This window comes from Xenopus tropicalis, chromosome 1 (genome assembly GCF_000004195.4).
Source record: "Xenopus tropicalis strain Nigerian chromosome 1, UCB_Xtro_10.0, whole genome shotgun sequence".
Lineage (NCBI taxonomy): Eukaryota > Metazoa > Chordata > Amphibia > Anura > Pipidae > Xenopus > Xenopus tropicalis.
The window spans coordinates 43,571,003-43,597,506 of NC_030677.2; the positions used below are offsets into that span (position 1 = coordinate 43,571,003).

At 39.4% G+C, this 26,504-nt stretch overlaps 1 protein-coding gene across 8 annotated transcripts in view; it reads left to right on the top strand.

Annotated features, from left to right (window-relative positions):
- Positions 1–26,504, top strand: part of fat1 (FAT atypical cadherin 1) — a 137,278-nt gene that overhangs the window by 28,536 nt on the left and 82,238 nt on the right. For all 8 annotated transcript variants that reach the window (XR_208254.4, XM_004911187.4, XM_018095676.2 and 5 more), the window contains one exon: positions 9,274–12,565. Coding sequence is in view for 7 of the 8 variants with exons in the window: in XM_018095676.2 (XP_017951165.1) it covers positions 9,274–12,565 (3,292 nt within the window). In the remaining variant the exon portion in view is untranslated. The remainder of the gene's footprint in view (positions 1–9,273; positions 12,566–26,504) is intronic.

Here is a 26,504-nt window from a genome sequence, read left to right on the forward strand (position 1 = left end):
GGGTCTATGGGAGATGGTCTTTCTGTAACTCAGAACTTTCTGGATAATGGGTTTTCAGATAACAGATCCTATACCTGTACAGCTAAAGCAGTGGGGATGCAGGTTAAGGAAAGTAGCCTTAGAATTCCTATTCTCCCTTTCCTACACTCCTTTGTGTAAGTAGGATATCCCTGGCAGCAATTGCACTACAGAGATATAGGCGTGAGCTGTTGTTCCTAAAGAACTATAATTTTCCAGCAGCCGCACTGCTCTCTGAGCCTTTTGAAAGAATAGAGCTCAGTTTACTGTGCCAGAGGAAAATAGCTCCCTTTGCTGTCCAGGGGCCCCTTGCACTTGGATGTGGCAGGAGTGTGATGTGGCTATCCCAGCGACTGGGGGAGGGGACTCCCAAGGAGGGCAAGGAAAGGAGGGCCAAAAGGGCCACAGTGCATGGCTTTGGAGCCCCCCTGGCATGCTTGGGGTACAGTCTAGTGGGTTACAGTTAATGTGGATGAATTGGACAGCACCTATGTGGGGGCTGGTTCTGTGACTAAGAAGAAGAGTCGGATAGTCAGATAGTTCCAGTGCTTTGGTGCAGAAACGTTTGGAGCTGCAGGGCAAATAGTTCAGGGGGTTTCTGAGGGAGGCAGAGACAGAGAGAGATTGAGGGTCTTGGCAGTGAGTGTGGGGGGGGATTTCACTGGCACGAATCCTAGTGGATGGGGGTTGGGAGAAGCTTTAAGAGGGAGTGTGCTGGGAACGCACAAGGAGGCTCTTTTAGGGTGGAGAGAAGAAAGGGAAACTTTTATTAGCTCTCCGTGGCTTTAACAAAGGAGCCCAAATGAGTGTCACCCGATCTGGGCTGCATGAAGCCTCCGCCAAGCTCTTTTACTTTAGTAAACACAGAACACTGGAAAGGGGGCTATAGGTCTAATTTGAACATTAACCTTTCCACTGCCTGTGGCAATGTCACAGCAATTTCCATTTAGCCGTGAATGTGTTAATGGAAGAAATATGCAGAGCCGTGCCTCCCTAATATCCCTTTATAACAGGTCTTGTTTGCATACCGCAGGGTGCTTCTTGTTAGGTCTGGGAACCTGGGACCCTTTCAGAGCCAGAACATTCAGCTTGGGGCCCTCCAGCTGATACAGAACTGCACATCCCAGCATGTGGCCTGTCATGTACATTTGTAAATTCACACAATGAATTCCTGCTTTTGGTTCTGCCGCTGATTATTTGTTTCCCATGTGTTACATTAGCGCTGAGACGACTGAAACAAACAAGCCAGCCCTGTTTACATTTCATCAAAGGTTTTTGCATAGAAGGAATGTTGCCTTGATTTTCTTTATTATTCTTACCGAGCAGTCATGATGTAAAGCAGAGATTCTGCAGCAGGAGAGGGCAGCCTGGGACCTCACGTGTTGTTGAACTACAACTTCCAGCATCCCAGCCGGGGCACAGCTTGGTCACTTGTGTTCTATAGAGTTCTCCAGCTGCTGTTGGCGCACTGTAAGTCTCTGCAGCTGCCCGCGGAGGGTTTCTGGGAGATGTAGTTCAGAAACAGCTGGGAAGCCAATATGCAGATCCCTGATATAAGAAGGTTATTTCACTATGGTCTGATTTTGTTTCTTCTTTACTTTAAAACTTTAGAAGTTTTCGGATTTTTGACACTGGTCTTTTGTGCGACAATTCAAAAGTTGCAGTTTTACAACTTTCAGTGACTTTTTCTGGCATATATTTTTTCAGTTCAAACTTTTGTGGAAGTTAGTTTGTTTACATTTTTAAAAAGAAAAAAATTAGAAAAGTTAGAGTTTTAGCAAACCTGCACCTAAGTGTAGCCAGATGGCTAAGGCATCTGTCAGGCTCTGCACTTCTTTCCCCAGCCCCCAAAGCTATTTACTTTTTAGGGAATTCTCAGGCTTAGCCTCAGCACTTTCTGCTGCATTTTCAGACGCTGCCTGACCAAATAAGGCCGGGTGCCTGTAACCCCTGAACTTGGGGATTAAAGTCTAGTCCTGTTTCTTTTTTTTCTGTTTTTACCCCCCCAAAAAAAGTTATAGCAGACCATGAGCTGTTAACTTGCGGCATTGGTTTAGTATAAAACCACTTGCTAGCTGGAATCAAACCCAAAGCGGGGCCCAGCAGTAATGTTATCCACTGCCCCAACATGATCTATGCATACAAGAAGTTAAATCAGTGATATCCATTGGCAGTATATATATTATTCTGTATAGACCTGAAAAGTAATGTCTGGCAACGTATATAGTGTCTGGTTCATATGTTTTATTGTAACTATTGTACTACAACTCCCAGTGTCCTCTGATTGACAAATGCTCAAGCGATACTGCTTTCACCCTACAGTCCAATGGCTTATTTTCTTGCTTCTTTTTAAATTGAATTGTGTCTTCTCTATCGATATAGTAAGAATCAACCAGGATTCCAGTGTTGGCAATCTTTCCCAACCCATTACAGTGATTAGTTGTTACAACTAGTGATTCCATTGCTTGGGAACATCTGCTGTGTGTCGCCATTGTTATACACCCCAGTAGACAGATGGAGATTTGTTATGATTGGAGTACGTCCCTTTTGTAGGGTTTGGTACTAAATAAGTTGAAGATCTTGTAATAAATATTTATACATTGCAACAAAAAGTGCACAACTGTATTGCTTTTCACTTTAGGGCACAGAGAAATGAGTCACTTGGGATGTGGTTTGGTGGATTCAGCATTCATTGTTAAGTGACCAAAAGGCCAAGGACTTAAAAAAGGAGTTTATATCAATATTTTTCTTTGTTTTTGTGCGCTTGATGCATGTGTCAGTTTTCTTGATAACGTGAGATGAGGTTACAATTTAGGGGCATATTTATTATAGTGTGTAAGCCTACATCACTGGTAATGTTGCTCGTAGCAATCAATCAGCAATTACATTTGAAAGGTCACTACAAATTAGAAAACAATTAGCAATGGGGAGCATCAGCGGTGATGTTGGCTTACACACTATAATAAATATGCCCCTTAGTGTATAGATAACTATCTTTAATATGAGACTCGAGAACATGCTGCATACGACCAGCCTGCAGGGCAGGGCCAGCATAGTAACTGTTTGTAGGTCATGTAGAGGAGGAAATGGTTCAATTTACTTTAGTCTGGTCATATGACATTATATTTGCCATCAGGGTATTGTAGATGGGGCTGCGGGAGTAGTTAACCAATTCAGCTGGGTATACTTTGCTTGTGAATTTCCGCTAGTTATTAATGTCCTGAGCATCTGTTCAGCCATAACCAACATGTGTGTTTATGCTGCTTGTAGCTGGGATGGCTGGGATTAATAGGCATTTAGGCAATGTGACATTTTAAAGCTAGATTTTCATAGTATTTTTATTAAAAAGAAGAGCAAGCTACCTATAAGGGCTCTGGCACACGGGGAGATTACTCGCCCGCGACAAATCTCCCTTGTTGCGGGCGACTAATCTCCCCGATATCACGTCCCACCATGCGAAAATGTAAATCGCCGGGCGCGATCGCCGAAGTTGCCTCTCTGCGAATGAAAGTGTATCAAAGTAATTAAAATATAACGTACTGTTGTCCTGCACTTCTAGAAGTTGTGTGTTTGCTTCAGAAGCGCTACAGTAGTTTATATAAGGACAATGACACACTTGTAACTTGTAACCAGCTACTTGTTGTGGCTACAAAATTAATAATACTGATAATTGTCTCTACATGTGTCAGCTTCTCAGGAAGTGGCTATGGGCTACGAAACACTTCAAGCCGAGCAGGGTATGTTGTGGGGTTGAGCCCATTATTTTTTTATGCTTTTACTATAATAATAAAGACTTTTGTATTTTTAAATCGACTGGCTGTTGCTCCATGCTTGGGACTGATATCTACATGTGTTTTAGCAGAGACAATTCTCAGTATTGCCTATGGCAGGGTATTTTTGGCATTTTGGAGCCATGAAAAGTAACACTGTGTCATAGCACTAAAGCTGCTGTGTAGGTATGGGGGTAGTCATTCAAATTGAAAAAGGGCTAAATGGCACAGGTTACATAGTAGATAACAGATAAGCACTGTAAAAAACATTATATTCTACAGAGTTTATCTGTTATCTGCTATGTAACCTGTGCCTTTTTTATAACTTGAATGACTGCCTACATGGCTACACAGCAATGTAGTGCAAGGCAGGGCAACAATATATTACCAGTGCAGGGCAGCAGTACATTATATTTTGATGACTTTAGAACACTTTCATTTTTTGGTGTTACTGTTACTTTAAATCATGCAGTATGCAAAATACACCTCATTTATGTCAGCCTGTGCAGTAAGCAAAGTGCAATTTAGAGCACAATTGGCATGTTTTTATTCCCACAGTGCAGCGCTTCCTTTACAGAATTCCAGCATCATTGCAGTTGCAGAATGTTGATGCAGCTGATGCAATTGCACTGCAGCTGAAGTCTCCCTGATGTAATTTCTGGTGTTCACCATGCGAGTGACATCTGCACCCAATAATTTAGGTGCAAGTGCGCTATGCCTAATGACGCTGGGTCTGAAGGGAACCCTGGAGTTACTGCCAGCTTCTGACCAGGCGGTAGCTCCAGGGTTCCACTCAGACCCCTGTGTCAAGAAGCTCAGCAGTGCTTTATTCACAGCAGAAAGCAGGCACCAAAAAGAAAGCATTGAATGGCACCAAGCGCAACTATACGGAACACAGTTTTACTCAAGAACCTTAAGCTGATAATATCGACGAAACCTCATTTTGTATGATATTCGGTGCGTGTATGGCAAGTCGGTGAGTCGACCGATATCGCAAATGTGGTTCCTTCCCATTAGAGCTCACAATCTTAAAGCAAAAGGGGGTTGAGATATACACGAAAAGGAGAAAGATTACTTTTTTTCTTTGTAATATTCCATGAGATTTTGACTGCAAGTTATGCCATGAAATGCTTTATACCCATGTGCATAAAACAAAAAAAAAAAAAAAACGTATGTATAACTGGCACCAAATCACAATTGTCTGCATTCAGCTGAACATTATGCAAAGCATTATAGAGTCAATTGGCTTTTTGAAAACTGAGTTGGCATAGAAATAGGAATAATGATTCACATTTTTGTCGGTGTATCAGTTCATTAATTTTTTCCAGTCTTTTCTTATCTGAAGAGTTTATAATTAGGAGCTCTAAAAACTGGTCTCTATTCAGTAGTTTACTGAGATTTAAGCTTCCATACACAGATATATATATGATATGCCAGTCACCCTTGCCCATATCTCTAGCCCATTGTTGAGTACATGGCACCCTGAACCAAAATTTGCACCTTCCTGATCAATAACTACAATATTTGTAAAATAATTACACATTATAATATACATAATATCAAATGCATACTACATGGCAGTTCAGAAACCAGGTTATTTGAATGTTATTATTGGTCATGTAGCATGAGCTTCTATAGCAGATAGAATCTCATTTTATTTATTTTATGATTTCTGACAACCCCTAAGCTTAGCTTTTCAACAGCTGCCCAGAGCACACTGAGCATGTGCAGTGTTACTGACACTCAAAAGATGGCCTGTTCAGCACCCCCTATTATGGGAGGGGCTGAACAGTGCTGGACTGGGGTGTCTGGGGCCCACTGGGACTGCTACCCGGCCCCCCACCCCGGGGGGTGGGTGGGGATGAGGGTGGAACACACACAAAGTTCCTGGCAGGCAGCAGGTAGCAAGGAACATGTGTGGGTCAGCAGGCCCCAAAAATGCCAGGGCCCACCGGCCCAGTTCGATGCTGAACCACTCAACTAGTTCTAGTTCTACTAGTTCAATACATAAAGCATATTATATCTAGCCATATTTATTTTAGGCTTTAGTTTTATTTAAATGGCAGACTGGGGAACATCAAATAAAATCAAACAAAAAAAAACCCCAAAACAATCCTCGTAAAATATATTTTTAGGTGAACTTGTTCTATCCTATAGCTGTACTATTAAGCCTTAAAATATAGAGTATATTAGTGTATAAACAGTGGGGACCTTTATAAATCCAAAACAGAGGCAAAATTGGGTTTCCACTTAGCTGGATAACATCTCCTTAGAATTCATAAGGAATTCACCTAAGCACTAAATGGCAGACATGGTTCTTGTGCAAGAGCAAACCTAGAGCAAATACAAGCGCATTCATTCTTCTTGGGCTTTTTCGGATGTCACTTAACTTCAGGATGTTTGAACATGAGTAGGAGAGCTGAAAGCGGAAATACTAGGCTGGGGTTGAAAGCTTCTGTGGAAAGAGAAGAAAACAATACAGTTGTTTTTTTGACAAGAAAGTGTAAAGTATGCTATAGCAAATGCAATCGGAAATTATTAAAGGCTGTCCAGGAAGCTCGGAACGTTCCATTGTGTCCTTGACAGTTGTTTGCTTAGGCTGAATTTCACATCCTTTAACAATTGCTTAACAGTATAACCATTACTGCCTTGGCTCATACTGACTTTAGTGTTTAATCCCGTATTACCGCATTTTAGAATCCTTTTCAAATCAGAACTGTTTATAAAGTAAATTAGGCTCCTGTTACATTTTCAAAAAACATTGTTTTCCGTCACTTTTTTGTAAACCTGTGGTTTGCAAATTCAGATTTATTTTTTTTTGTGGAAAAAACCCTAAAGGCAGTACAGGTATGGGATCTGTTATCTGGAAACCCAATATCAAGAAAGCTCCGAATGACGGAAAGCTGTCTCCCATAGACTCCATTTTAAACAAATAATTCAGATTTTTAAAAACGATTTATTTTTTCTCTGTAAAACTAAAACACTGCTTTGTATTTGATGCCAACTAAGATATAATTAATCCTTACTGGATGCAAAATAATCTTATTGAGTTTAATTATTATTTTATTGATTTTTTAGTAGACTTTAGGTATGACAATCCAAATTACAGAAAGACCCCTTATCCAGAATACCCTTGGTCCTGAGCATTCTGGATAACGGGTCCTATACCTGTAATAGTTTCTGAGAGTGCCTGACCCAAAGCACACCCGTAAGGTCAAGCGGTTATCATTTATGAGCATTTTGCCACCCATATGCTGAAGTCTCTCCTTTGCCTTCTAGCTGGTCAGGTACATGCCTAGTTCCAACATAATTGTCCCAACTAATCCAGTATTACTAGAGAGTGAGGTTTGGCAGAAGAGCTTGCCATTGCAGTTCTAAACAAAATTAGGACCTTCTCATTTGTGCCAAATGTGGTAGTGAATCAGGTGTGTTGAGGCCTGAAGGAATATTATGGGCAGTTATAGGTTTGAATGGAAAAAGCTTTAAAAAAAAACAAAAAAAAAACAAAAAAAAAACGGTGATGTTGCTTTTCAGCCCAAAAATATTCTAGTGCACTACTACTGGTGCACTAGCCTTCAGGCTTTTATGGGTGCTGCCAAATGTGGATGGCACAGCCTCTGGCATCTCCCATTCTTGGAGTTTGTCTGCCAGTGCTGGTGCTTTTCACCCCCAACATGATCACTAGAGCCTGTTTGTAATAGTCCCATAGTAGCTCTGTCATGCATTTCCAATTCAAATGAATGGGACGTGGCAGGGACATATTTGGGCCCTATTACCAGACAGAGAAAATGCCACGTGTGCTGTGAACCTTAAAATACATATACTGCATTTGACAAGTGTTTGTATGTGTTTTTATAGTCTCTGAATAAAGTTAGCAAAATCTCTGAATGCATATACAGATGAATAGGCATAGCCATAACGCCTTGAGGCCGGTGTGATAACATTCCATACAATTTTGAGGTTGAACAGTTCCAAAGCGGTTATTGGCATGCCTCAAAAAATACAGTTTACACTAGCTAAAGGGTCCTGGCTTTGCCGATATTTCTTTTTACAAGGTTTTTAAAAGTGGAAATTTTAAAATTTTCGTAATCAAAGATTGAATTACAGTTTATATGCAGTTCCTTACAAATGAAGTGGGATGTTTATACATTACTTTGTATAATTAAGAAATTCGGGGAACTTGTGTGATATAGGTGACATCACTGAGCACAGGTTATTTATGGTTTTTGTGTATTGTAAAGTATTTTCATTATTCTGCTGAATTCTGAACTATAAAATGGGTGTTTGTTGGCTAAGAGCGGTCTTCTTGCAGCTATTACATTTGTGTTTGACTTTCAGAATAATATCTACATATCTTGATTGGTTGCCTTTTACAAATACAATCTACAAATACCTATTAAAATCTTTGTCATGTGTTTGTTTTGGGAAGGTAACCATGGCCCGCTCGGAGATATTAGGAGTATACGCTCTGCAGGATTCTACATGCGGAAGCCACATAGGCTTTGTCTGTTAATATTTACAAGTAAATTTACTGGCATGTAAAGCAGTTTCCTGTGGGTTTGACAGCTCTACATGAGAATGCTATATTAGCTCTGTAATCATTTGTTACACCCTCAACTTTGATTTACTGTATACAGAAATGTTGACAGCGTTTATGGTGCTCACATGTGTGCTTAGGATGAGAAGCTTTTGGGGGGGCTGTAAATTCCCACAATATCAAAGAGAATGGGTTATTGACCCTTTTTAAGAATGATGATGATTACATCTGAGTGATGTACTGTTTCTATGACTCATTCTGGATCATCATGGGAAAAGAGGCACATAGTTCCATATAAATGTATCCGAAGCAACAAACACTATCAGATAAGCATATTGAGATATGAAGGGGCTAGGCTTTGCTTAGGCCGCTTCCATCACTTGATCTTTTCCATCTCACTGCACTCTCTCCTGCCTGTTTTGTCCGGTGGTGTGACTATGTGTTGGGAGGGATTGTACCATATATATATATATATATATATATGTATATATATATATATACAAGTGGCAGGTTCAAAATGGCTGATAGTGGATATTCAGAATTTATAATAATCTGTCCCTTGTCAACAGATACATCTCATTTGTGGGATAAGGTTTATTGAGAATTACTTCAGCTGTACACACACTAAAAGATCTGCTTGTTTGGGGAAATTGCCAAACGAGTGGATCTGTTACCCGATATGCCCACTTCGAGTTGGGAGATATTGAAATTTTGGAGATTTTGATTGCGGCCCTTGGGCTCAAGGATTGGATGACGTAAACAGGATGCAATCTGTTGGGGTCTGTCGTATACTATCATAAACTTCATGTTGTAATCTTAATATTATACAGAATATAAATATACTCCAGCTCCAGGAAATTCATAAACATAAATAAATCTGCTTATTTATATGACTTGCTTGTTTTTTTCAGAAACTTATGAAACTTTCTTTTTATCTCTTCCAAACAGGAGATTTTACATTCTTCAACCACCATGGGGAGATACTTGATCATGCTGCTATTATTGCTGATACTGCAGCATCTTGGCAACTGTGAAGGAAGCCATGGACTGCACACATCTTCCTCATCAATGCAGTTTACTCAATACTCGTACAATGCCACTGTGTATGAAAACTCTGCTGCCAAGACCTATGTTGGTCACCCAACAAAAATGGGAATTTACCTTAAAGATCCTTCCTGGGACATAAAGTATAAAATAATCTCTGGTGACAATGAGAACATCTTTAAAGCTGAAGAGCACAACCTGGGTGATTTTTGTTTTTTAAGGATACGAACCAAAGGCGGTAATACCGCTATCCTTAATAGAGAGGTTAAAGACAACTACCTTCTTACTGTGAAAGCAGTAGAAAAGAACTCTAATGCTGAAGCCCGCACACGTATTAGGGTCCAGGTACTGGATACAAATGACTTGAGACCGTTATTTTCACCAACATCCTACAGTGTGTCTTTGCCTGAAAACACAGCAATAAGAAGCAGTATTGCCAAAGTTACTGCTACCGACGCAGATATAGGAACAAATGGAGAGTTCTACTACAGTTTCAAGGAGAGAACAGACATGTTTGCAATTCACCCCACCAGTGGTACTATAGTACTGACCGGACGACTCGACTACACTGAGACCAAACATTATGAAATGGAAATCCTCGCTGTGGACCGTGGACTGAAACTGTACGGAAGCAGTGGCATTAGCAGTATGGCTAGACTGAATATTTACGTGGAACAAGCCAATGAGCACGCCCCTGTCATCTCTGCAGTTCGGCTTACTCATCCTGAACTGGATAAAGATTTAACATACGCCATTGTAACAGTAGATGACAACGACCAAGGACCCAATGGTGAAATTGCCTCTCTGAGTATTATTGCTGGTGACCCTCTGCAGCTTTTTAAAACAACAAGGACTTCGCCTGGAAGTAAGGAGTACAAAATTGTAGCGGTTAAAGAGACTGAATGGGAAATGCAGCCATTTGGCTATAATCTCACACTCCAAGCAAAAGACAAAGGTTCACCCCCACAGTTTTCAGCTACTAAAGTTATCCATTTAACCTCCTCCAGATTTAAATATGGTGCAGTTAAATTTGAAAAAGACATTTACAGGACAGAAATAAGTGAGTTTGCCCCTCCTAATACACCTGTTGTTCTAGTCAAAGCTGTACCTAGTAACTCACACATAAAATATGCCTTTAGAAATAGTGCAGACAAAAACAGGTTCAGTATAAATCCAAACACTGGCCTCATTTCCACTTTGTCACCAGTCAAAGCAAAAATCTTATCCCACATTGAACTGGATATTATAACAAGCGACAAGAAAGCTTTTACTAAAGTGCTGATCAAAGTTCTTGGCACGAATATTAATACCCCTGAATTCACACAGACCTCTTACAAAGCTGTAGTAGATGAGAATTCTCCAATTGGGAGCAGTGTGTTCAGTGTCCATGCCGTTGATCATGATGAAGGAGAGAACGGGTTCATAACCTACAGTATAGCTAACATTAATCCTCAGCCTTTTGCCATTGATGCTTTCTCTGGCGTCATTACAACTTTAGAAGATTTAGACTATGAGTTGATGCCTAGGATATATACTCTAAAAATTCGAGCATCAGATTGGGGTTTGCCTTATCGAAGAGAAACTGAAATCCCTGTCACGATAACCTTAAATAACCTCAATGACAACATACCGCTCTTCGAGAAAGTTAATTGTGAAGGCACAGTCCCCAAGGACCTTGGTGTTGGAGAGCAAATAACCACTGTTTCTGCTATAGATGCCGATGAACTTCAGTTGGTAAAGTACAGAATTGAATCTGGAGACGAGTTGGATTTGTTTACACTGAATCCTAATTCTGGAGTACTTTCTCTGAAACAGCCTCTCTCAGAAGGGCCTGCAAATAAAGTCTCTTTTTACAGTCTGAGGATTACAGCTACAGATGGAGAAAACCTGGCCCAGCCAATTTACATAAACATTACTGTGACTTCAAGCCGCAAGGGTGTTCACTTAAATTGTGAGGAGACTGGTGTTGCTAAAATGCTTGCCGAGCGCCTTCTACAAGCAAATAAACTGTTTAATCGTGGAACACAGGAGGAGGTCTACTTTGACTCTCACATGACAAACACTCATGCCCCGCATTTTAAAAGCATCCTTCCTAGCATAATAGCAATCAAAGAAAATGTACCAGTGGGAGCGAATATAATCCATATGGAAGCCAATGACCTTGATGCTGGTTTCAGTGGGAAACTACTCTATGCCATTTCAGGAGGTAATGATGATAGCTGTTTCGCTGTGGATATGGAAACGGGGTGGTTAAAAATTTTATCTCCGCTTGACCGAGAGCTCAAAGATCAATATAATTTAAATATAACAGTATATGATCTTGGAATACCACAGAAGTCCTCATGGCGCCTCTTAGATGTCAATGTCCTTGATGTGAATGACAACCCACCAGAGTTTTTGCAGGAGAGTTACTCTGTCCATTTAAAAGAGAACGAGGAAGGGCACAATGCTATAATTCAGGTACAGGCTGTGGACAAAGACTTGGGCGTTAATGGAGAAGTAAAATATTCTATTCTTACTGACACCGATATCTTTACAATCAATAGTGAAACTGGTGTTATCAAAGCAGTTGCACCGTTAGACAGGGAAAAGCAGCATACGCATTTGCTGAAGATAGAAGCCAGGGACCAAGCAGAAAACGAACCTCAGTTATTTTCCCATGTTCTTTTAAAAGTAACAGTCGAAGATGTGAATGATAATCCTCCAGTATTCATTCCTTCAAATTATCATGTCAAAGTACGAGAAGATCTTCCAGTGGGGACTGTGATAACCTGGTTGGATGCCTATGACCCAGATGTAGGGCTTTCTGGTCAAGTTCGGTTTAGCCTTTTGGAAAATGGCGATGGAAAATTTGAAGTGGATAAAGTAAGCGGAGCTGTGCGCATAATTCAGGAGCTGGATTTTGAAGAGAAGCAGGTTTATAACCTAACTGCTCGGGCAAAGGATCGTGGCAAACCTGTTTCCTTATCTTCTGCTTGCTACATTAATGTTGAACTCATTGATGTTAATGAGAATTTGCATACACCGTTGTTTTCGGAGTTTGTAAGCAAAGGTTCCATTAGAGAAGATGTTCCCATTGGGACACCAGTGATGACTGTTTCAGCTCATGATGAGGATACAGGAAGGGACGGGGAAATCCGATATTCAATAAGGGATGGATCAGGAGTTGGAGTCTTTACGATACATGAAGAAAAAGGTAATTATGTCTTGCTTTATTTTAATGCTATATATTCTTATATAATTGGAAGCTTTAGGTGCAGATAGATATTTAACATTTTATAAGTTGAGGCTTAGCAGGTGTGGCTATCTGACCCCTTGAAAGTCATGTGCAATATTAGACTCTATGCTTCTTTTAGTAGGAAACTAGTATATTATATGCTTCATACTACTACAGGTATGGGACTATTTATCCAGATTGCTTGAGGCCTGGGGTTTTCCGAATAAGGGATCTCTGCTTAATTTGGATCTCCATACTTTGTCTACCAAAAAATATTAAAACATTAAATAAACCTAATAAGATCTTTTTTCCTCCAATAAGGATTCATTATATCTTAGTCAGGATCATGTACAAGATACTATCTTATTAGTACAGAGAAAAGGGAAATTTTAAAAACTTAAATTATTTAATTCAAATAATGTCTGTGAGAGATGGCCTTCCCGTAATTCAGAGCTCACTGGATCCCATACCTGTAGTATATTTATATGACAGAATGTATTACTGTTGTTAGATAGTATTTGAATTCCCAATGGTTTTGTTGCAGTATGATTGAGAACTGGCTGAATTAGTAGGAGGTTGAATGTACAAGAGGAACCATCACCTCTATGAAAATCAATGGTTACTTTCCTTGTAGAATATATGGCATGACCGCAAACAAAGATATTATTTAAAATGGTGAGAATAAATACCCAAGTGCTTGGGATTACCTGATTTTATAAAATGCAGCTGAAAAGTACCACCTGGAATACGTTGTATGTACAGCTTTGATCTAATTGAGGCAGGTTTGGGCTTTAGTAAGAGTTAACATTTATCATTTTAATATTTATAACTATGAGGCATAAATGTTTTTGAAAAAAAAAGGAAAAACAGGTGCTACTCTCTGAGCAATTATGTGTGTTAAGATTCCAGTTGCGTCAACGAAGGAAGCTAATTATGTCTTTTCTTTACTGCGTGTGCATTTGTGGCACAGGCACATTTGTTCTGGTGGTGATAAAAAAAATTATGTTGTAAATAAAATTAAAAAAATAATTATAAATAGTGGAGCAAATATAATTGGGCAGTTAAACTGAATTTTATTTTTATAAAATAATAAACATTCTATGAAATATTTCTGCGCCCCAGAACATTGAATTGTATGGGTCTTGCCCCTACACAGTGTAACAGAGAGGCACTGCATGGCCACAGATCAACATTGTAATGCAGCTGATATTTTAGCTATGTTCATGTCCGTACAGGCCTATGGAAGTCGGCATTCCTTGTTTTCTGTGTTTAAAATACCCTCTGTACCTTCTATGGTTATATTATTGTTGGTATAATACGAAACTAAAATGGTGATTGTATTTTTCCTTTAGATTTTTACTCCTACTCTTGTTAAATGTTTTACTGGCTTAGCTTATATTTTTATTTCTAACCTGCCCTTATGGCTGGTTGGCCATAAGCTTTCTTCTCACAACCCATAGCCCTCCAATTGTGTTATGATCCCTGATCAAGATGCCAGAAGAGGGTTGACCCAGTGGCACAGGGGACATAGTTTAACTTTACTTTATGGTGTCCAGCCAAACTAACCCATTTCTAATCATTTTACCAGCTGGGTCACTAAACTAGCCCAAACTGCATATTTCCCATGTAGTTTCATGCATTATAATGCATTTTTATTCATTATAACTTCTGTTTTTATGGAATGAGAAAAGACAGTGAATGGAAATAAGTACACACATCATAACAGTAGCAGGCAGAGTAGATACAGGTCCTTTTAGGACCAAACAGCACCAAACAAAGCATGCCCTGCCCATATGCCACCAGTTGGATTAGGTGCTTTCCACTTGGGTCGGTACAGCTACCATGGCCCTCTGAGCCATAATTTGTTGTGTAGCAGTGTAATGCGGCATTCTCAGTTGAAGCTGCACAAGAAACAGAGTGTGAGGCTCTGTTGTGTTCACATTATATGAATAAAATGAAAAGTAATTATTATCTCTGCAGTGGCTGTCCATAAATCATGTTTACCATCAGCTGGATAATTAATGAAGTGCTTTTCCGCATAATGAAGCAAACTTTTCTGTAGTAAAAGCCACCTACTTGTTGGGCATAATTATAGTTATGGTGAAAGGTTGGCACTTTCCTCTTTTTTGGGGAAAGGATTAGCTGCTAATTAAATATGGAGGGTGCTCTGAATTGTTAGGTGGTTGTCACTCTGCACTACTTGTACGTTGCTAGAAATGGCTGCTTATAAATAGATTGTATATCAATCCAATGGCAACGTGCAGTTTTAGCTTCTTTTAAGTGTGCCAGTCTTTTGTTAGGGTGTATTATCACTAGCTGGGTGATACCTGTGCTGATAAATAAAGTCTGGGGATTTTAGTGGCACAAAGCCATATGCTGACTGCTGTATTATAAACCATTTATTTAGATAAGAGTTGTTCCTTTAATAGCCTTGTTAGAACTATCCCATTAACCATTTTTATGTCTCTCTATTATTTTCTAATAGAAGCAGTATGAGAAAAATGATTGATATTCCAGTGGCATGGCATTCCTAGTTTTTATAAGGGCATTACTAACTCACTTTGCAGACTTCCTCTGTATTATTACTGGTAACCTGCACTGAGGTTTGGCATATATGTAGCATATGTATCAATTTTCATGTTCATACAACACATTTATTCTTATAGAGAGCACCTTGAATATAACAGTGGGGACGTGGAATAAAAGAAAAAAATCCTGATGCAGCGTTTTCTATTTCATTTGCGCAGCCCAGCTCTACTCTGTATTTTTAGCCCTGTTACAATTAGTTTCTGCATGTGACTGGCCAATGAGGCATCTAACTGAGCAGTATCAGGACGTGTCTCTTGACAAAAAAGATTTTTTTGTCTCTTTTTTTTTTTCCTCATTTTCTCCTTTCAGAATGAAAATCATTTGTCCTGCAGTTGTTTTATATTCAGTAAAATGGGATGAGGGTGAATGCAACAGCGCTGCAGCTCTCACAGGCATTCAGATCATAGATAAAAGGCCAGAACATTGCAGGGCTAAAATTAGGGGAACACTGTATGGATCCTGGATTAAAATCCAAAGCACAGGAAGCCCTGGGGGAGACGTCACAAGTGGCAGCTTGTCTACATTTTGCCTTTATGACTGTTCTCAGGGAAAAGCTTGGCAATAAAACTTAGAACGTCCATTAATTATTGCATGTTAACACACAGGTTGGGAACAGCACTTAAGAAACTTTGGAGTGTAGCCTATTCATATCTTATTGACCATGTATGGGGCCAAACTGATAGCCTCACTGACTAATATCTGGCCAAAAATCCAAGCAGGTAACCACTAGGATTTTATAACTTGCTTCACATATAAGGACCATATCGGCATCTTGATTTATGTATATAACAAGGATAGAATTAAAAGGTACTTAGGTGTAGTTCAACATTCCATAGCTCAAAGTCACCAAGGGTATTCCAGTAACCAGTAACACCACACATTAAATATTTTAAGGTAATTAAAATATAATTTACTGTTGCCCTGCACTGCTTCAGAAACTACTATTGTTTATATAAATACCCTGCTGTGTAGCCACGGGGGCAGCCATTCAGTCTGAAAACATGAGAAAAGACACAGGTTACATAGCAGATAACAGATAAACTCTGTAGAATTTCATTCTAATCAATAGAGCTTATCTGTTATCTGCTATGTAACCTGTGTCTTTTCTCCTTTACCTACTTTAAGGCTAGTGTCACAAAGTCCCTCTGCTTTACAGATCTATAAGGGCTGTAACACACAGGGAGATTAGTCGCCTCGTGACAAATCTCCATTGTCACGGGTGACTAATCTCGCCGAAATGCCATCCCACTGGCTAGAATGTAAATCGCCGGTGGGATGGCGTCGCGATTTGCCGAAGTCACGTAAGTTGCATTGAGAGGAAAGTTATGTGACTTCGGCAAATCGCGGCACCACGTATGCCATCCCACCAGCGATTTACATTCTAGCCAGTGGGATGGCATTTTGGGGACATTTGTCGTGTGGCGACTAATCTCCTCGTTTGTCACAGCTCCTAATGTTTGGTATTGCTTGTTCCTTTAAACTTTCAGCTTGAGATTATCATGCTGTTGTACAGGCTTTAATGCAAGTTTATATAAGGTAGATTCAGACATAAAGAAGCAGAAGGTTGCAGGTTTATCAAGTCAGAAATAAATCTTGGAACTTTATATATTTTGGGGCAGTGAGTGGTGGGCTGAGTGAGCGCTACTGCTGTCAGCAGGAAATGATCCCTAGTGTTCTGATCAAATACATTTTTTTAAATCTTTTTAAATATGTAGCCTGTGTTTATACTGTTGTACCTTTATCAGCGTTTAAATCCCATAGCTCTGTGTGATTGCCATTGAACGCTTTGATGTTAAAGAAACATGTTTGTTCTGCAGCAGGCTGGGAATTTGCTGAAACAGTCTCAGCATTTTTGTACATCCTGCTGATTAAAGCAGCCTGACAGGTAAATAAACGCCGCTTTGTCTCCTCCCTTTCTTTTTTGTCATAACTTTATTGTAAACTCTGTTTAATCAGCTGCCCCATCAGGTTCTGAATGGAAGGTTTCAGGTGTCGAAAGCATAGGGATACCCTGTGATCTGCGCTGCATTTTACAGGATTTATAAATGATCCTGTAGCAGCACAATATGATGTAGGTAATGGCCATGGAATGATAGGGAAACTTCAAGGAATCCAAATCAAAACACCAATCAAGGTCACTGCTCATTTGGGGTTGAGGGCCTTTTGAATTGAAGGTTTGTTTAAAAGTGGGACATCTGCTGTGGTTTAAAGGGTGCCTGTTTGGGTCACAGGCAAAGGGCTTAGAAAATAATTAAGTAGTGGGTTAACTTTTCTTTGAAGACTGTTTTAGGAGTTGAGTTTAGGGTTTGATGTTGGAATGGCTACAATTCATTCAATACTGTGATTGTGTTTGTTTATTTTTTATCTCATTTTTTTTTCTAAAGAAAGTCATGTAAAATAAAACCACCTAATTCATCCCTAGATGCAGATTTTAGCAGTCATATATTCACATATTGCCTGCAAGTTTTTCAGTAATTTACACTAATTTATAACAGGGGTCTTACAATAATTTAACAAATAAAGGTTACAGAATAAAAACAGGATCATTAGTATATGCCAAGTCAAAATGTACTGTACCTCAAAAATAATGTATTCACTTCTTGCATGTATGTAGACACCCCCTCTAGTTATTAGAATAGGCTATCTAAGCCACAGCCGTTATTGCAGATATTTTTGACAATTATGTGCATCTTACTTTTTTTGGCAAAAATTTTGGAGACACCCTTTCTTGTTAATAGCACCATAAAGGGCTTAAATGTGATTGAAAGAACTTGAGTGGCCCTTAACCTCAACCCAACAGAACTCCTTTGGGATGAACCAGAATGCCGATTTGAGACAGGCCTACTATTCATTAAGGTTTAACAAAGGTTCCAACTCTCAATTTTGGCATTGGTTACACATTCACAAGCACATTATACAAGAACAAATCAGAAGAAGAACTACTTATTATGATCAGGATATAACACTAACATTGCTCAAAACCTAATCTCAGTCTCAAGCCTAGGGAAGAAATGTGTCCCTTTGTTGTTATCCTTCCGCAGTCTGCTGTGTCAGGGTATAAAGAGTTGGAGTTGATTTTATAGGGTAAAAACCTACGGAGTGGTTGTGTCACCCACAATAGATCTTTACTATCGCAGACGACAAAGCACTCTGAAAAAGATTTCCAATGGCAACAATTGGAGTCACTGGTGGAAAGCCCTTTGTATCAGTTTTCCGAAGTCGTGCAAAGTTGTCTGAAGGAGGAAACTTTGCACGACTTCAGATTACAGCAGGTGACACAGCCGCTCCATGGATTCTTACCCTAAGGGCCGTGACATACGGGGAGATTAGTCGCCCGCAACAAATCTTCCTTGTCCCGGGCGACTAATCTCCCCGAACTACCATCCCACCGGCTAGAATGTAAACCGCCGGTGGGATGCATTTGCGGTGTGGTGATCACACGTAGCTGCTACTAAGTTGCTCTATTTGTCTTTACCCTAAAGGTCGTGTGACATATGACTGTTCAATGGTTATCCAGTCTTTGACGTGTTCATGATAAGTCCAATCTAGAATATGTTGTAAGACACATTCTTGAAGATATAATTAATAATTTGGCTGATTCCACCATTTGGAGTGATGGAAGGTAGGTAGCCAAATCTGGGGTTGTTTCTTATTGTAGGAAAAAATCAGATTGAGGTTTAATAGGGAGAGTCTGAAATATGTTCAACAACAAGAACATTTTAAGGGTATTTATTCTATCAAACCATGATAGTGATTTTTTGAACCAAATATTAATGTCCTCTCTGATGTCTTAAATGATAGAACAGTAATTAATTGGCCAGTAGCTTGATATCATTGTTTATCAATAATATAGGTCTGTAACTAGTGGGTGAGGTGGGGTCTTTCTCCTTTTTTAAAATGAGGCTAATATGAGCTTCCAATGAGCATGGAGACCAAGAGTGTGCTCTTTTTATTTCATTAAACGCTTTAGTTAGGTTGAGCCATAATATGTGATTTAAGTGAAAAAACCCATTGAGAAACCATCTGGGCATTTACCTGACAGATTTTTTATAGCTTGTTCTAATTCTATAATAGACATGTCCTGTTCCATAGCTTGTACACATTCTGGTCACCCCGGCTTATATTGGCTGTCTGTAGTATGGTGTGTAGTATGTTGAAGTACAATTAATTATCTGATATAGTTGTTTATTAAAATATGTCAAGATCTTTTGTCTATCTTTGGAGGAGTCTGAGGTCTGCCCATTTGATGATTTTATTTTAACTATGTGGTTTTTGTGTTCTTTGGATTTCAAGGCTAGCATTTTGCTAAACTTATTGCACTTTTTATCAGCAAGTTTTAATGGAAGCAAATCCCATCCAACAATGTGTGGAAAGCCTTTTAAGAGGAAAATAGTGGAAAAATAGTGGAAAGCCTTTTAAGAGGAGTAGAGGGTAAAGAGAGGATCAACGTTATTAATACCCTTGGTTCTGGAAAAAAGTGTTGGACAGGCAAGTGTCCATAAACTCTTGGCTTTCATATAGTGTATTTTAAGTGAATTATCTAAAATGGCTATATTAAAGGTTTGCTATAATGCTCTAAAAACACATTTTCTACATACACTGTCAATTGTATTGACAAGGGTTTGCGATCTTTGAATAAAAATAACCCTCACTTAAAAACCAGGCACACAATCCTCTACATTGCAGCATTGATATTGCTGTACAAGTATTTCTTCTTTTTTTGTTGTTGTTGTTGGCAGCTCCATAAAAGCACAAGAATTCCTCTATGATGATCTTACACGACCCTCTTGAGGGGCTTCTGCTTATCTGTAGGATGAGTGTGGATGGCTTCCACCATGTCTCATCAGTCCCAGTGCTTAGATGTATTCTAATCCCAGATCGAGTAACAGCACTGGATTTGTGAAGGAAGCGTGCATAAGTAACTGTGATGCCATGTTTCACCAGACGTTAGTGCTCTTGTTTGTCATTAGATCAGCATGTCTGCCATTCACTTGGCCTTGCAGATCTGATGTTCACACTCTGATTCAGGACTCCAGCTTGCAAACTTGCCATTGAAAGCAATTTTCAAGGATCTGAAGAGATTGTTGTTACATATTATCTGATCACCAATGCCAGGCTCCAATTCATTGGGACATTTATATAGGCACAGTCTTGGCTATCGACAGTGCTATACAATGTCTTTTTTTTTTATGCCCAGTTGTGTTCCCTGCTGGCAGAATGAGTAAATATTAGAAAAGGGGCTGTAGGGACCATGAGAAACAGTGCTTGCTTTGTAACTTTAGTGTCTCATTTCATGTCGTACCAGACTAGACAAAGTGTTTTCATTAGTGTAGAGACAGTTACATTTCTAGCCGCTATTAGATGCTATTGCTGGAATCTCCAAGCAATAGCCATTTCTTATTTGCGGAGACTTTGCATTTATAAGCATTTCATATTAGTCCCCCAAAGTGTATTATTTTATACTAGAAGTTTCATTCCTAGGTGCAGAGAGGGCACAGAAGCGCTGGCATTAAACTACATTGTTAGATTACATTGTTGTTAATGAGTTAGCATGGATGTGACCTTGTAATTCTCTTGTCAATAATTATTTTTGGTAGATTGCTCTACTGACCTCTGCATGTGAAATACATGGGGACAGACAGAACATTCCATTGTAGAATTCCATATGTATGCCACTCTGTCCAGAAGAATTACAGTACAGGAAGGTGTCTGTGGATTCCCACCAGTTGGTGCAGGATTGTTATCTCCTGTTCGTAGGGCACAAGGCTAAATTGAGTGGTGACTGGCCAACCTCTACTGTCTCCTTCCTGTAATAAAAGGAAGGCTTTTATCTCAGTTTTATTAGATAAGGAAGCAATGATCTTGCTCTTTGCCCTTGCTTGTCATTACAATGTCCTGTTCTTTGGCTTCTGAAAAAGTGTTATAAGTCTACAGAACAATTTATATATTTAGCTTACTAAGACAGGTTAGTATTATGGACTCCACTAATGTGCTGGAAAATGGAATTTCCCCCTAAAAAAAAATGTCTGAGCTGATTACAATCTTCTCTGCAGCCCTTCATCTCTCAACTTACATCTCTTATGATTCTTATCCCTTGTAAAGCAAGCTGAATGGCAAAGCAAGCATACATTAATTATAGAAGGAGCTGCAAATAATTGAACTGGAAATATATAGGTTTTGAATTAGCATATGCATATTTTTCCTTCTCCAGCCTTGCGGAGATGTAGTTAATAGGGAGATGTTGAAATGCTCTTCTGCCTTAGGTGTGGAGCATGGACAAGGACACTACATTATGATATGCATGGTTAAGGAGGACTGTGTGAATTTGGCACATCTGCCTTACTGACCCATGAAGAAAAGGAGCCAACTGAAACCTTTCAAAGAGGGCTCCCCTTCCTGCTTTTTATAGCAAATGACACAAGGGTGTCTTGTGTAAATAGTACAGTGTGCTTGTGAGCTTTATGGTCATTGTCCTAAGGCTTGATGGCCTCATTCTCCTGTATAACCGTCAGTAGGCTTCCTGTAGTGTGTTTTGTAAAACCTTTACAGAAAGTTATGGAATAAGGATCCTGGCAGTCCACGTGTATTATTGCCATGTGAGCAGTCAAATGTGGCTGAGTATTTCACCCTATCCAGCAACAATAGCTCCCTAAATGTTCTCATAACCTGTTCAGATTAATCCTTAACGCCATATACAGTATGTATTCCCCTGTACTAAGCACAATTCTGGGTATATTTGCCCTTTAAACACAGCACATGCAGAGCTTCAGGTCTCCGCAGCAAAGCTTCATATATTAAACATCTGAATGTTGGCTTCATGTGTATCTTTTTATTTCAGCAATCTGTCATTTGTATTTGGTGTGAGAAGGTTTATTCACATGGATACCGCCTTGTGTGTATTTGTCTGTACTCAATGATATACACAAGACAGATCAGCACTGGATTCCTGTGTGGCAACGCTTTGCAAGTCTGTAGTCCGCTGTTTAATGATTAACAAATGTTCAGTTTGTTCCCTAAATAATGTTCATTGTAGCATACAGCAGGGCTGTGAGAAAGGATTTTCAGCTTAACACCTTTTCCTTAGCCGCAGCCATTTGCGGTGCATGGCGTGGAACCGAATAAGTTAATGGATCTTACTTCTCCAAACCAATTTCTTGGAACAAATTGTTGCGCGAGTTAAGGGCTTTTGCTCTGCAGCTATATAATCATCATTATGCGTGCCATGATCTTTATTACATGCTTATGGATGTTTTGTGCTCCCATGCAAAAAATATATATTGGGTGTGCGCTGCCTTATAAAGAATACATTCCGGTAGGCTAGGAGAATCCTGCATATTACGAAATTGGGTATAAAAGTAAAATAAAATAAAAACTTTTATTAAACTCTTGGGGGCACATTTACTAACCCACGAACGGGCCGAATGCGTCCGATTGCGGTTTTTTCGTAATGATCGGTATTTTGCGATTTTTTCGTATTTTTTGCGATTTTTTCCGGCGTCTTTACGATTTTTGCGCAAAAACGCGAGGTTTTCGTAGCCATTACGAAAGTTGCGCAAAGTCGCGATTTTTTCGTAGCGTTAAAACTTGTGCGCAAAGTCGCGCCTTTTAAGTTTTAACGCTACGAAAAAGGCGCGACTTTGCGCGCAAGTTTTAACGCTACGAAAAATCACGACTTTGCGCCACTTTCATAATGGCTACGAAAAACTCGCGTTTTTTCGCAAAAATCGTAAAGACGCCGAAAAAAATCGCAAAAAATACGAAAAAGTCGCAAAATGTTTGTTTCCAATCGGAGTTTTTCCAATTCGGATTAGAAATCGTGTCTTAGTAAATCAGCCCCTTGGTGTTAGGTAAAAGTTAGCACCTTGGCAGCAAAGTGTCACCATTTTACATGCCCCATTCACTATGGTAGAACCTGCGGGGCTATAAAGCTGATCTTTGGTTGTACTTTTGTCCCACTGTCACTAGTGGCTGAGCAATTTGGTAACCTCATGGTGGAAGCCAAGGGGTAGGGTTGCTAGGTAGTTGCCAGCAAATTTGTATTAACCTGAAGTTCAGGTGCTGGCCTACCCTCTTAAGCCCATGATCCACCCAGAACCTCCATGAAATGTATTCTTTCTCTTCCCTGATCCTCCTTGTGACATCCTTGATGTCATACCTCCACCTCCTAACCCCACCCTTTCTACATCATTATTATTATTATTATTATTAACATTTATTTATAAAGCGCCAACATATTCCGCAGCGCTGTACAATAAGTGGGTTTCATACATTGGACATACAGAGTTACATATAAAGCAATCAATAACCGATACAAGAGGTGAAGAGGGCCCTGCCCAAAAGAGCTTACAATCTACAAGAGAGCTTACAATCTACAAGATGGGCTGCCCTTTGTCACCGCCCATGCCCAAAGGGGTCGGGGTATAATTTACTGAAGCAGTTTGATCAAGCCATGGACCATTCATTTGGACAGTGCAATCTGACCATCCATGTATGTGGTAAAATAGCTTGATTTCCGATCATCCTGCTAGTAACCAGTAAAGAGTACTAAATGAAATACTAGTAAACGAGGTGCAGACAGTGTATTTATTATAAATAATAATTATGATATATATTTGGCCTCTCTGTTCAGATTATCAAATTACTTTACTGTGTGGAGGCAGAACAGAAAGGCAAAAATATCCTTTTTTTTTTTTTTTTTTTACAAAAGTGAATGATGGCTGTGATTAATTTATAGTATGTCCTGTATCCTAACAAAAATATTTTTTAGGGTAAAAATGTATTGCTCTGGGAAGTTCCTACGTGTGAAGCAGTAAATAGTGGTTTTCACACTTAGTAAAACCATGTGCAATAAAGTTTAGATGAAAGAAATGCTGTTTATATGTTAAGTACCAGTGTTATCCATAGCACAGTGCAATGTGCTGGGAGCAAAGAACTAATAATGGAACATGTAGGGACAAAGAGATCAGAGGGCCCTGCTTGTGAGATCAAATAAAACTCCTTATTATAGAACACTTGGGTACATATTTCACAGCACTGTTCCATTATTAGTAGGGAATGCACAAGCAATTCATATATAAAGAAGGAATGTGGCTCCCTTGTGCTCCTGGGAGGATTAAAGCGATCATTTTCTGCTCTTAAATAAGGACATATCTTTCATCAGATGGGGAACTGTGAGGCCAAACATTAAACTCATTGCGTGCACAGAGCATTTGCACTATCCCATGCTACACTTCTATGGGTGGCCCTTAATCTGACAAAGGTGCTACCCCTGACACATAAGCAGACCTGGAAATATAAGGGATGTAAAGGGTGCAAGCTCAGTGTATGAAATATATGGAGAAAACAATCATTACTATAGTATGAAATCTCTTTTATGGAAAACTGATATACAGTACAGAAGGCGCCAACTTACAGTATGACTACCTCCCATTTTAACCATCTAAAATTTTTTTTTTCCTTTCCAATTTTCTTTTTCTCAGTAATAATAAAACAGTACCTTGTACTTGATGGTAACTAAGCTGCATGAATCCATATTGGTAGCAAAACTACCCTATTGGGTTTATTTCATGTTTTTTAATAGACTTTAGAAATAATGGAAAAAATCCTTATCTGGAAACCCCCAGGTCCTAAGCATTCCCATTAACAGATCCCATACCTGTACTGTTACCATAAGCTATTTAAATGTGGTATTTTAGTTGTCATTGCAATACTATTAGTTTTTCTATATAGGAATACATTACTTGTGATGGGTTTCTTTCAATGAATATAAATCTGTATTCTTGCTGGTAACTCCTGCCTGCACATTTCCCCCTGTTTATGATCACGGGATAGGAAAAACTAATCAGCCATAGAACTGGCTGTGACATGCAAAATTACCTGAATAATGACTTTTGTGTTTATTTCCTTGCCAATTCAGGAAAGGAAAAAGATAATGCATTCATTTGTTTTTTCAGGTTACTAATTATGCTTATGGTGCCATGAGAAAATTTTAACTCTAGTTGCACAATCATACCTTGCTTCACTTTCTTTTTGCTTTTTTTGTATGAATTAGTTCAGCAGTGTAACAGAACTGAAAAGTGGGTACAGGCCTACCCATTTTATAAGTTTGTACTAAGGACAAGGGAACTAGATCGTAAACTGAAGACCATGTAGGTTGTGATTTTCTTATGTGCTAGTTAACCCCTGGGACCTGGGGGTTTACTCTTAGGTCAGGCAGGTTAGGGTGGTTAGTTGGGTGACTATTGCGAGTTTAGTTGGGTGCAGGTACACTCTTCCTCTGCTGCAGAAGTTTCCCTCACTTTGAACCTAAGGTGCATGCAGAAGTAGCGTACAGAGCAGAAAAATGCGGGTATCGGTTGAGTGTGGGTTCTACAGTGGCACCATTTTGCAGGTTTTGTGCGGGTTAAGGTTTTGCTTTGTATTGGCCATCTATGGCTTACCGTGTCCTAGGGCCAGACAATTAGATCAGACTGATTCCTCCGAATTCAAAATTCTTTATAAACAATTTGGCCATATACCAAATTAAATCTGTCAAAATTAAAATATTCTGTAATTCTGGGTTGGGTTCATCCCAATTTATAAATTAGCTACATAACCTCTTTCTGAGATTAGAAAATCACTGAAGATGCATTTAATTGTATGTCAAGCTGATTGTTGAAAGCTCACTGCATTTCCAGCTCCAAGCACCGGAAAACTACTAGCTCCTTGCTAGACTCAAAGTCACAATCCATTTGCTTAACACTCAACAAAAAAGTGTCACAATAGAAAATTGTTCAGTGGAAGGAGAATGCCACCTTACTAACATTTCTCTGTAATTATATTCCTTTTCCAGTAATATGACAATAGCAAGAGATATCTGCGTCTGGAACATTACCCTATACTTCGCTACTTTTTGTTGTAAAAAAAAATATTATATTAGATAAAATTATTGCTTGGTGTGTTAATTGCAAACCAGTATTTCCCATTTTAGAAAGAAATCAGCTTTCCTTATAGATCTCCTAACATTTGGAAAATGGAAAGTGGGATGCAGTCAGCAGTTTGGCCAGGACAAGCTTGTTACCCCCAATTTAGCAAAAATACACCCCTGATTGGAATGGCAGCATCAGGGTTAAAGAAGCTCTGGGTGCACCAGCATTTTACATGAGACACTCTGTGGTCTCCAAGCAATTCATGAAACGCTGTGCCCCCAATTATTTCATGGCACATTGTGGTCCCCAAGCATTTCATGATGCATTGTGGCCCCCAAGCAATTCATAACATAGTGTTGCTCCCTGCCTCTAGCACTGCACAGACATAACATGAGCGCCCCCTAGGTCGCTTATCTTGAGGC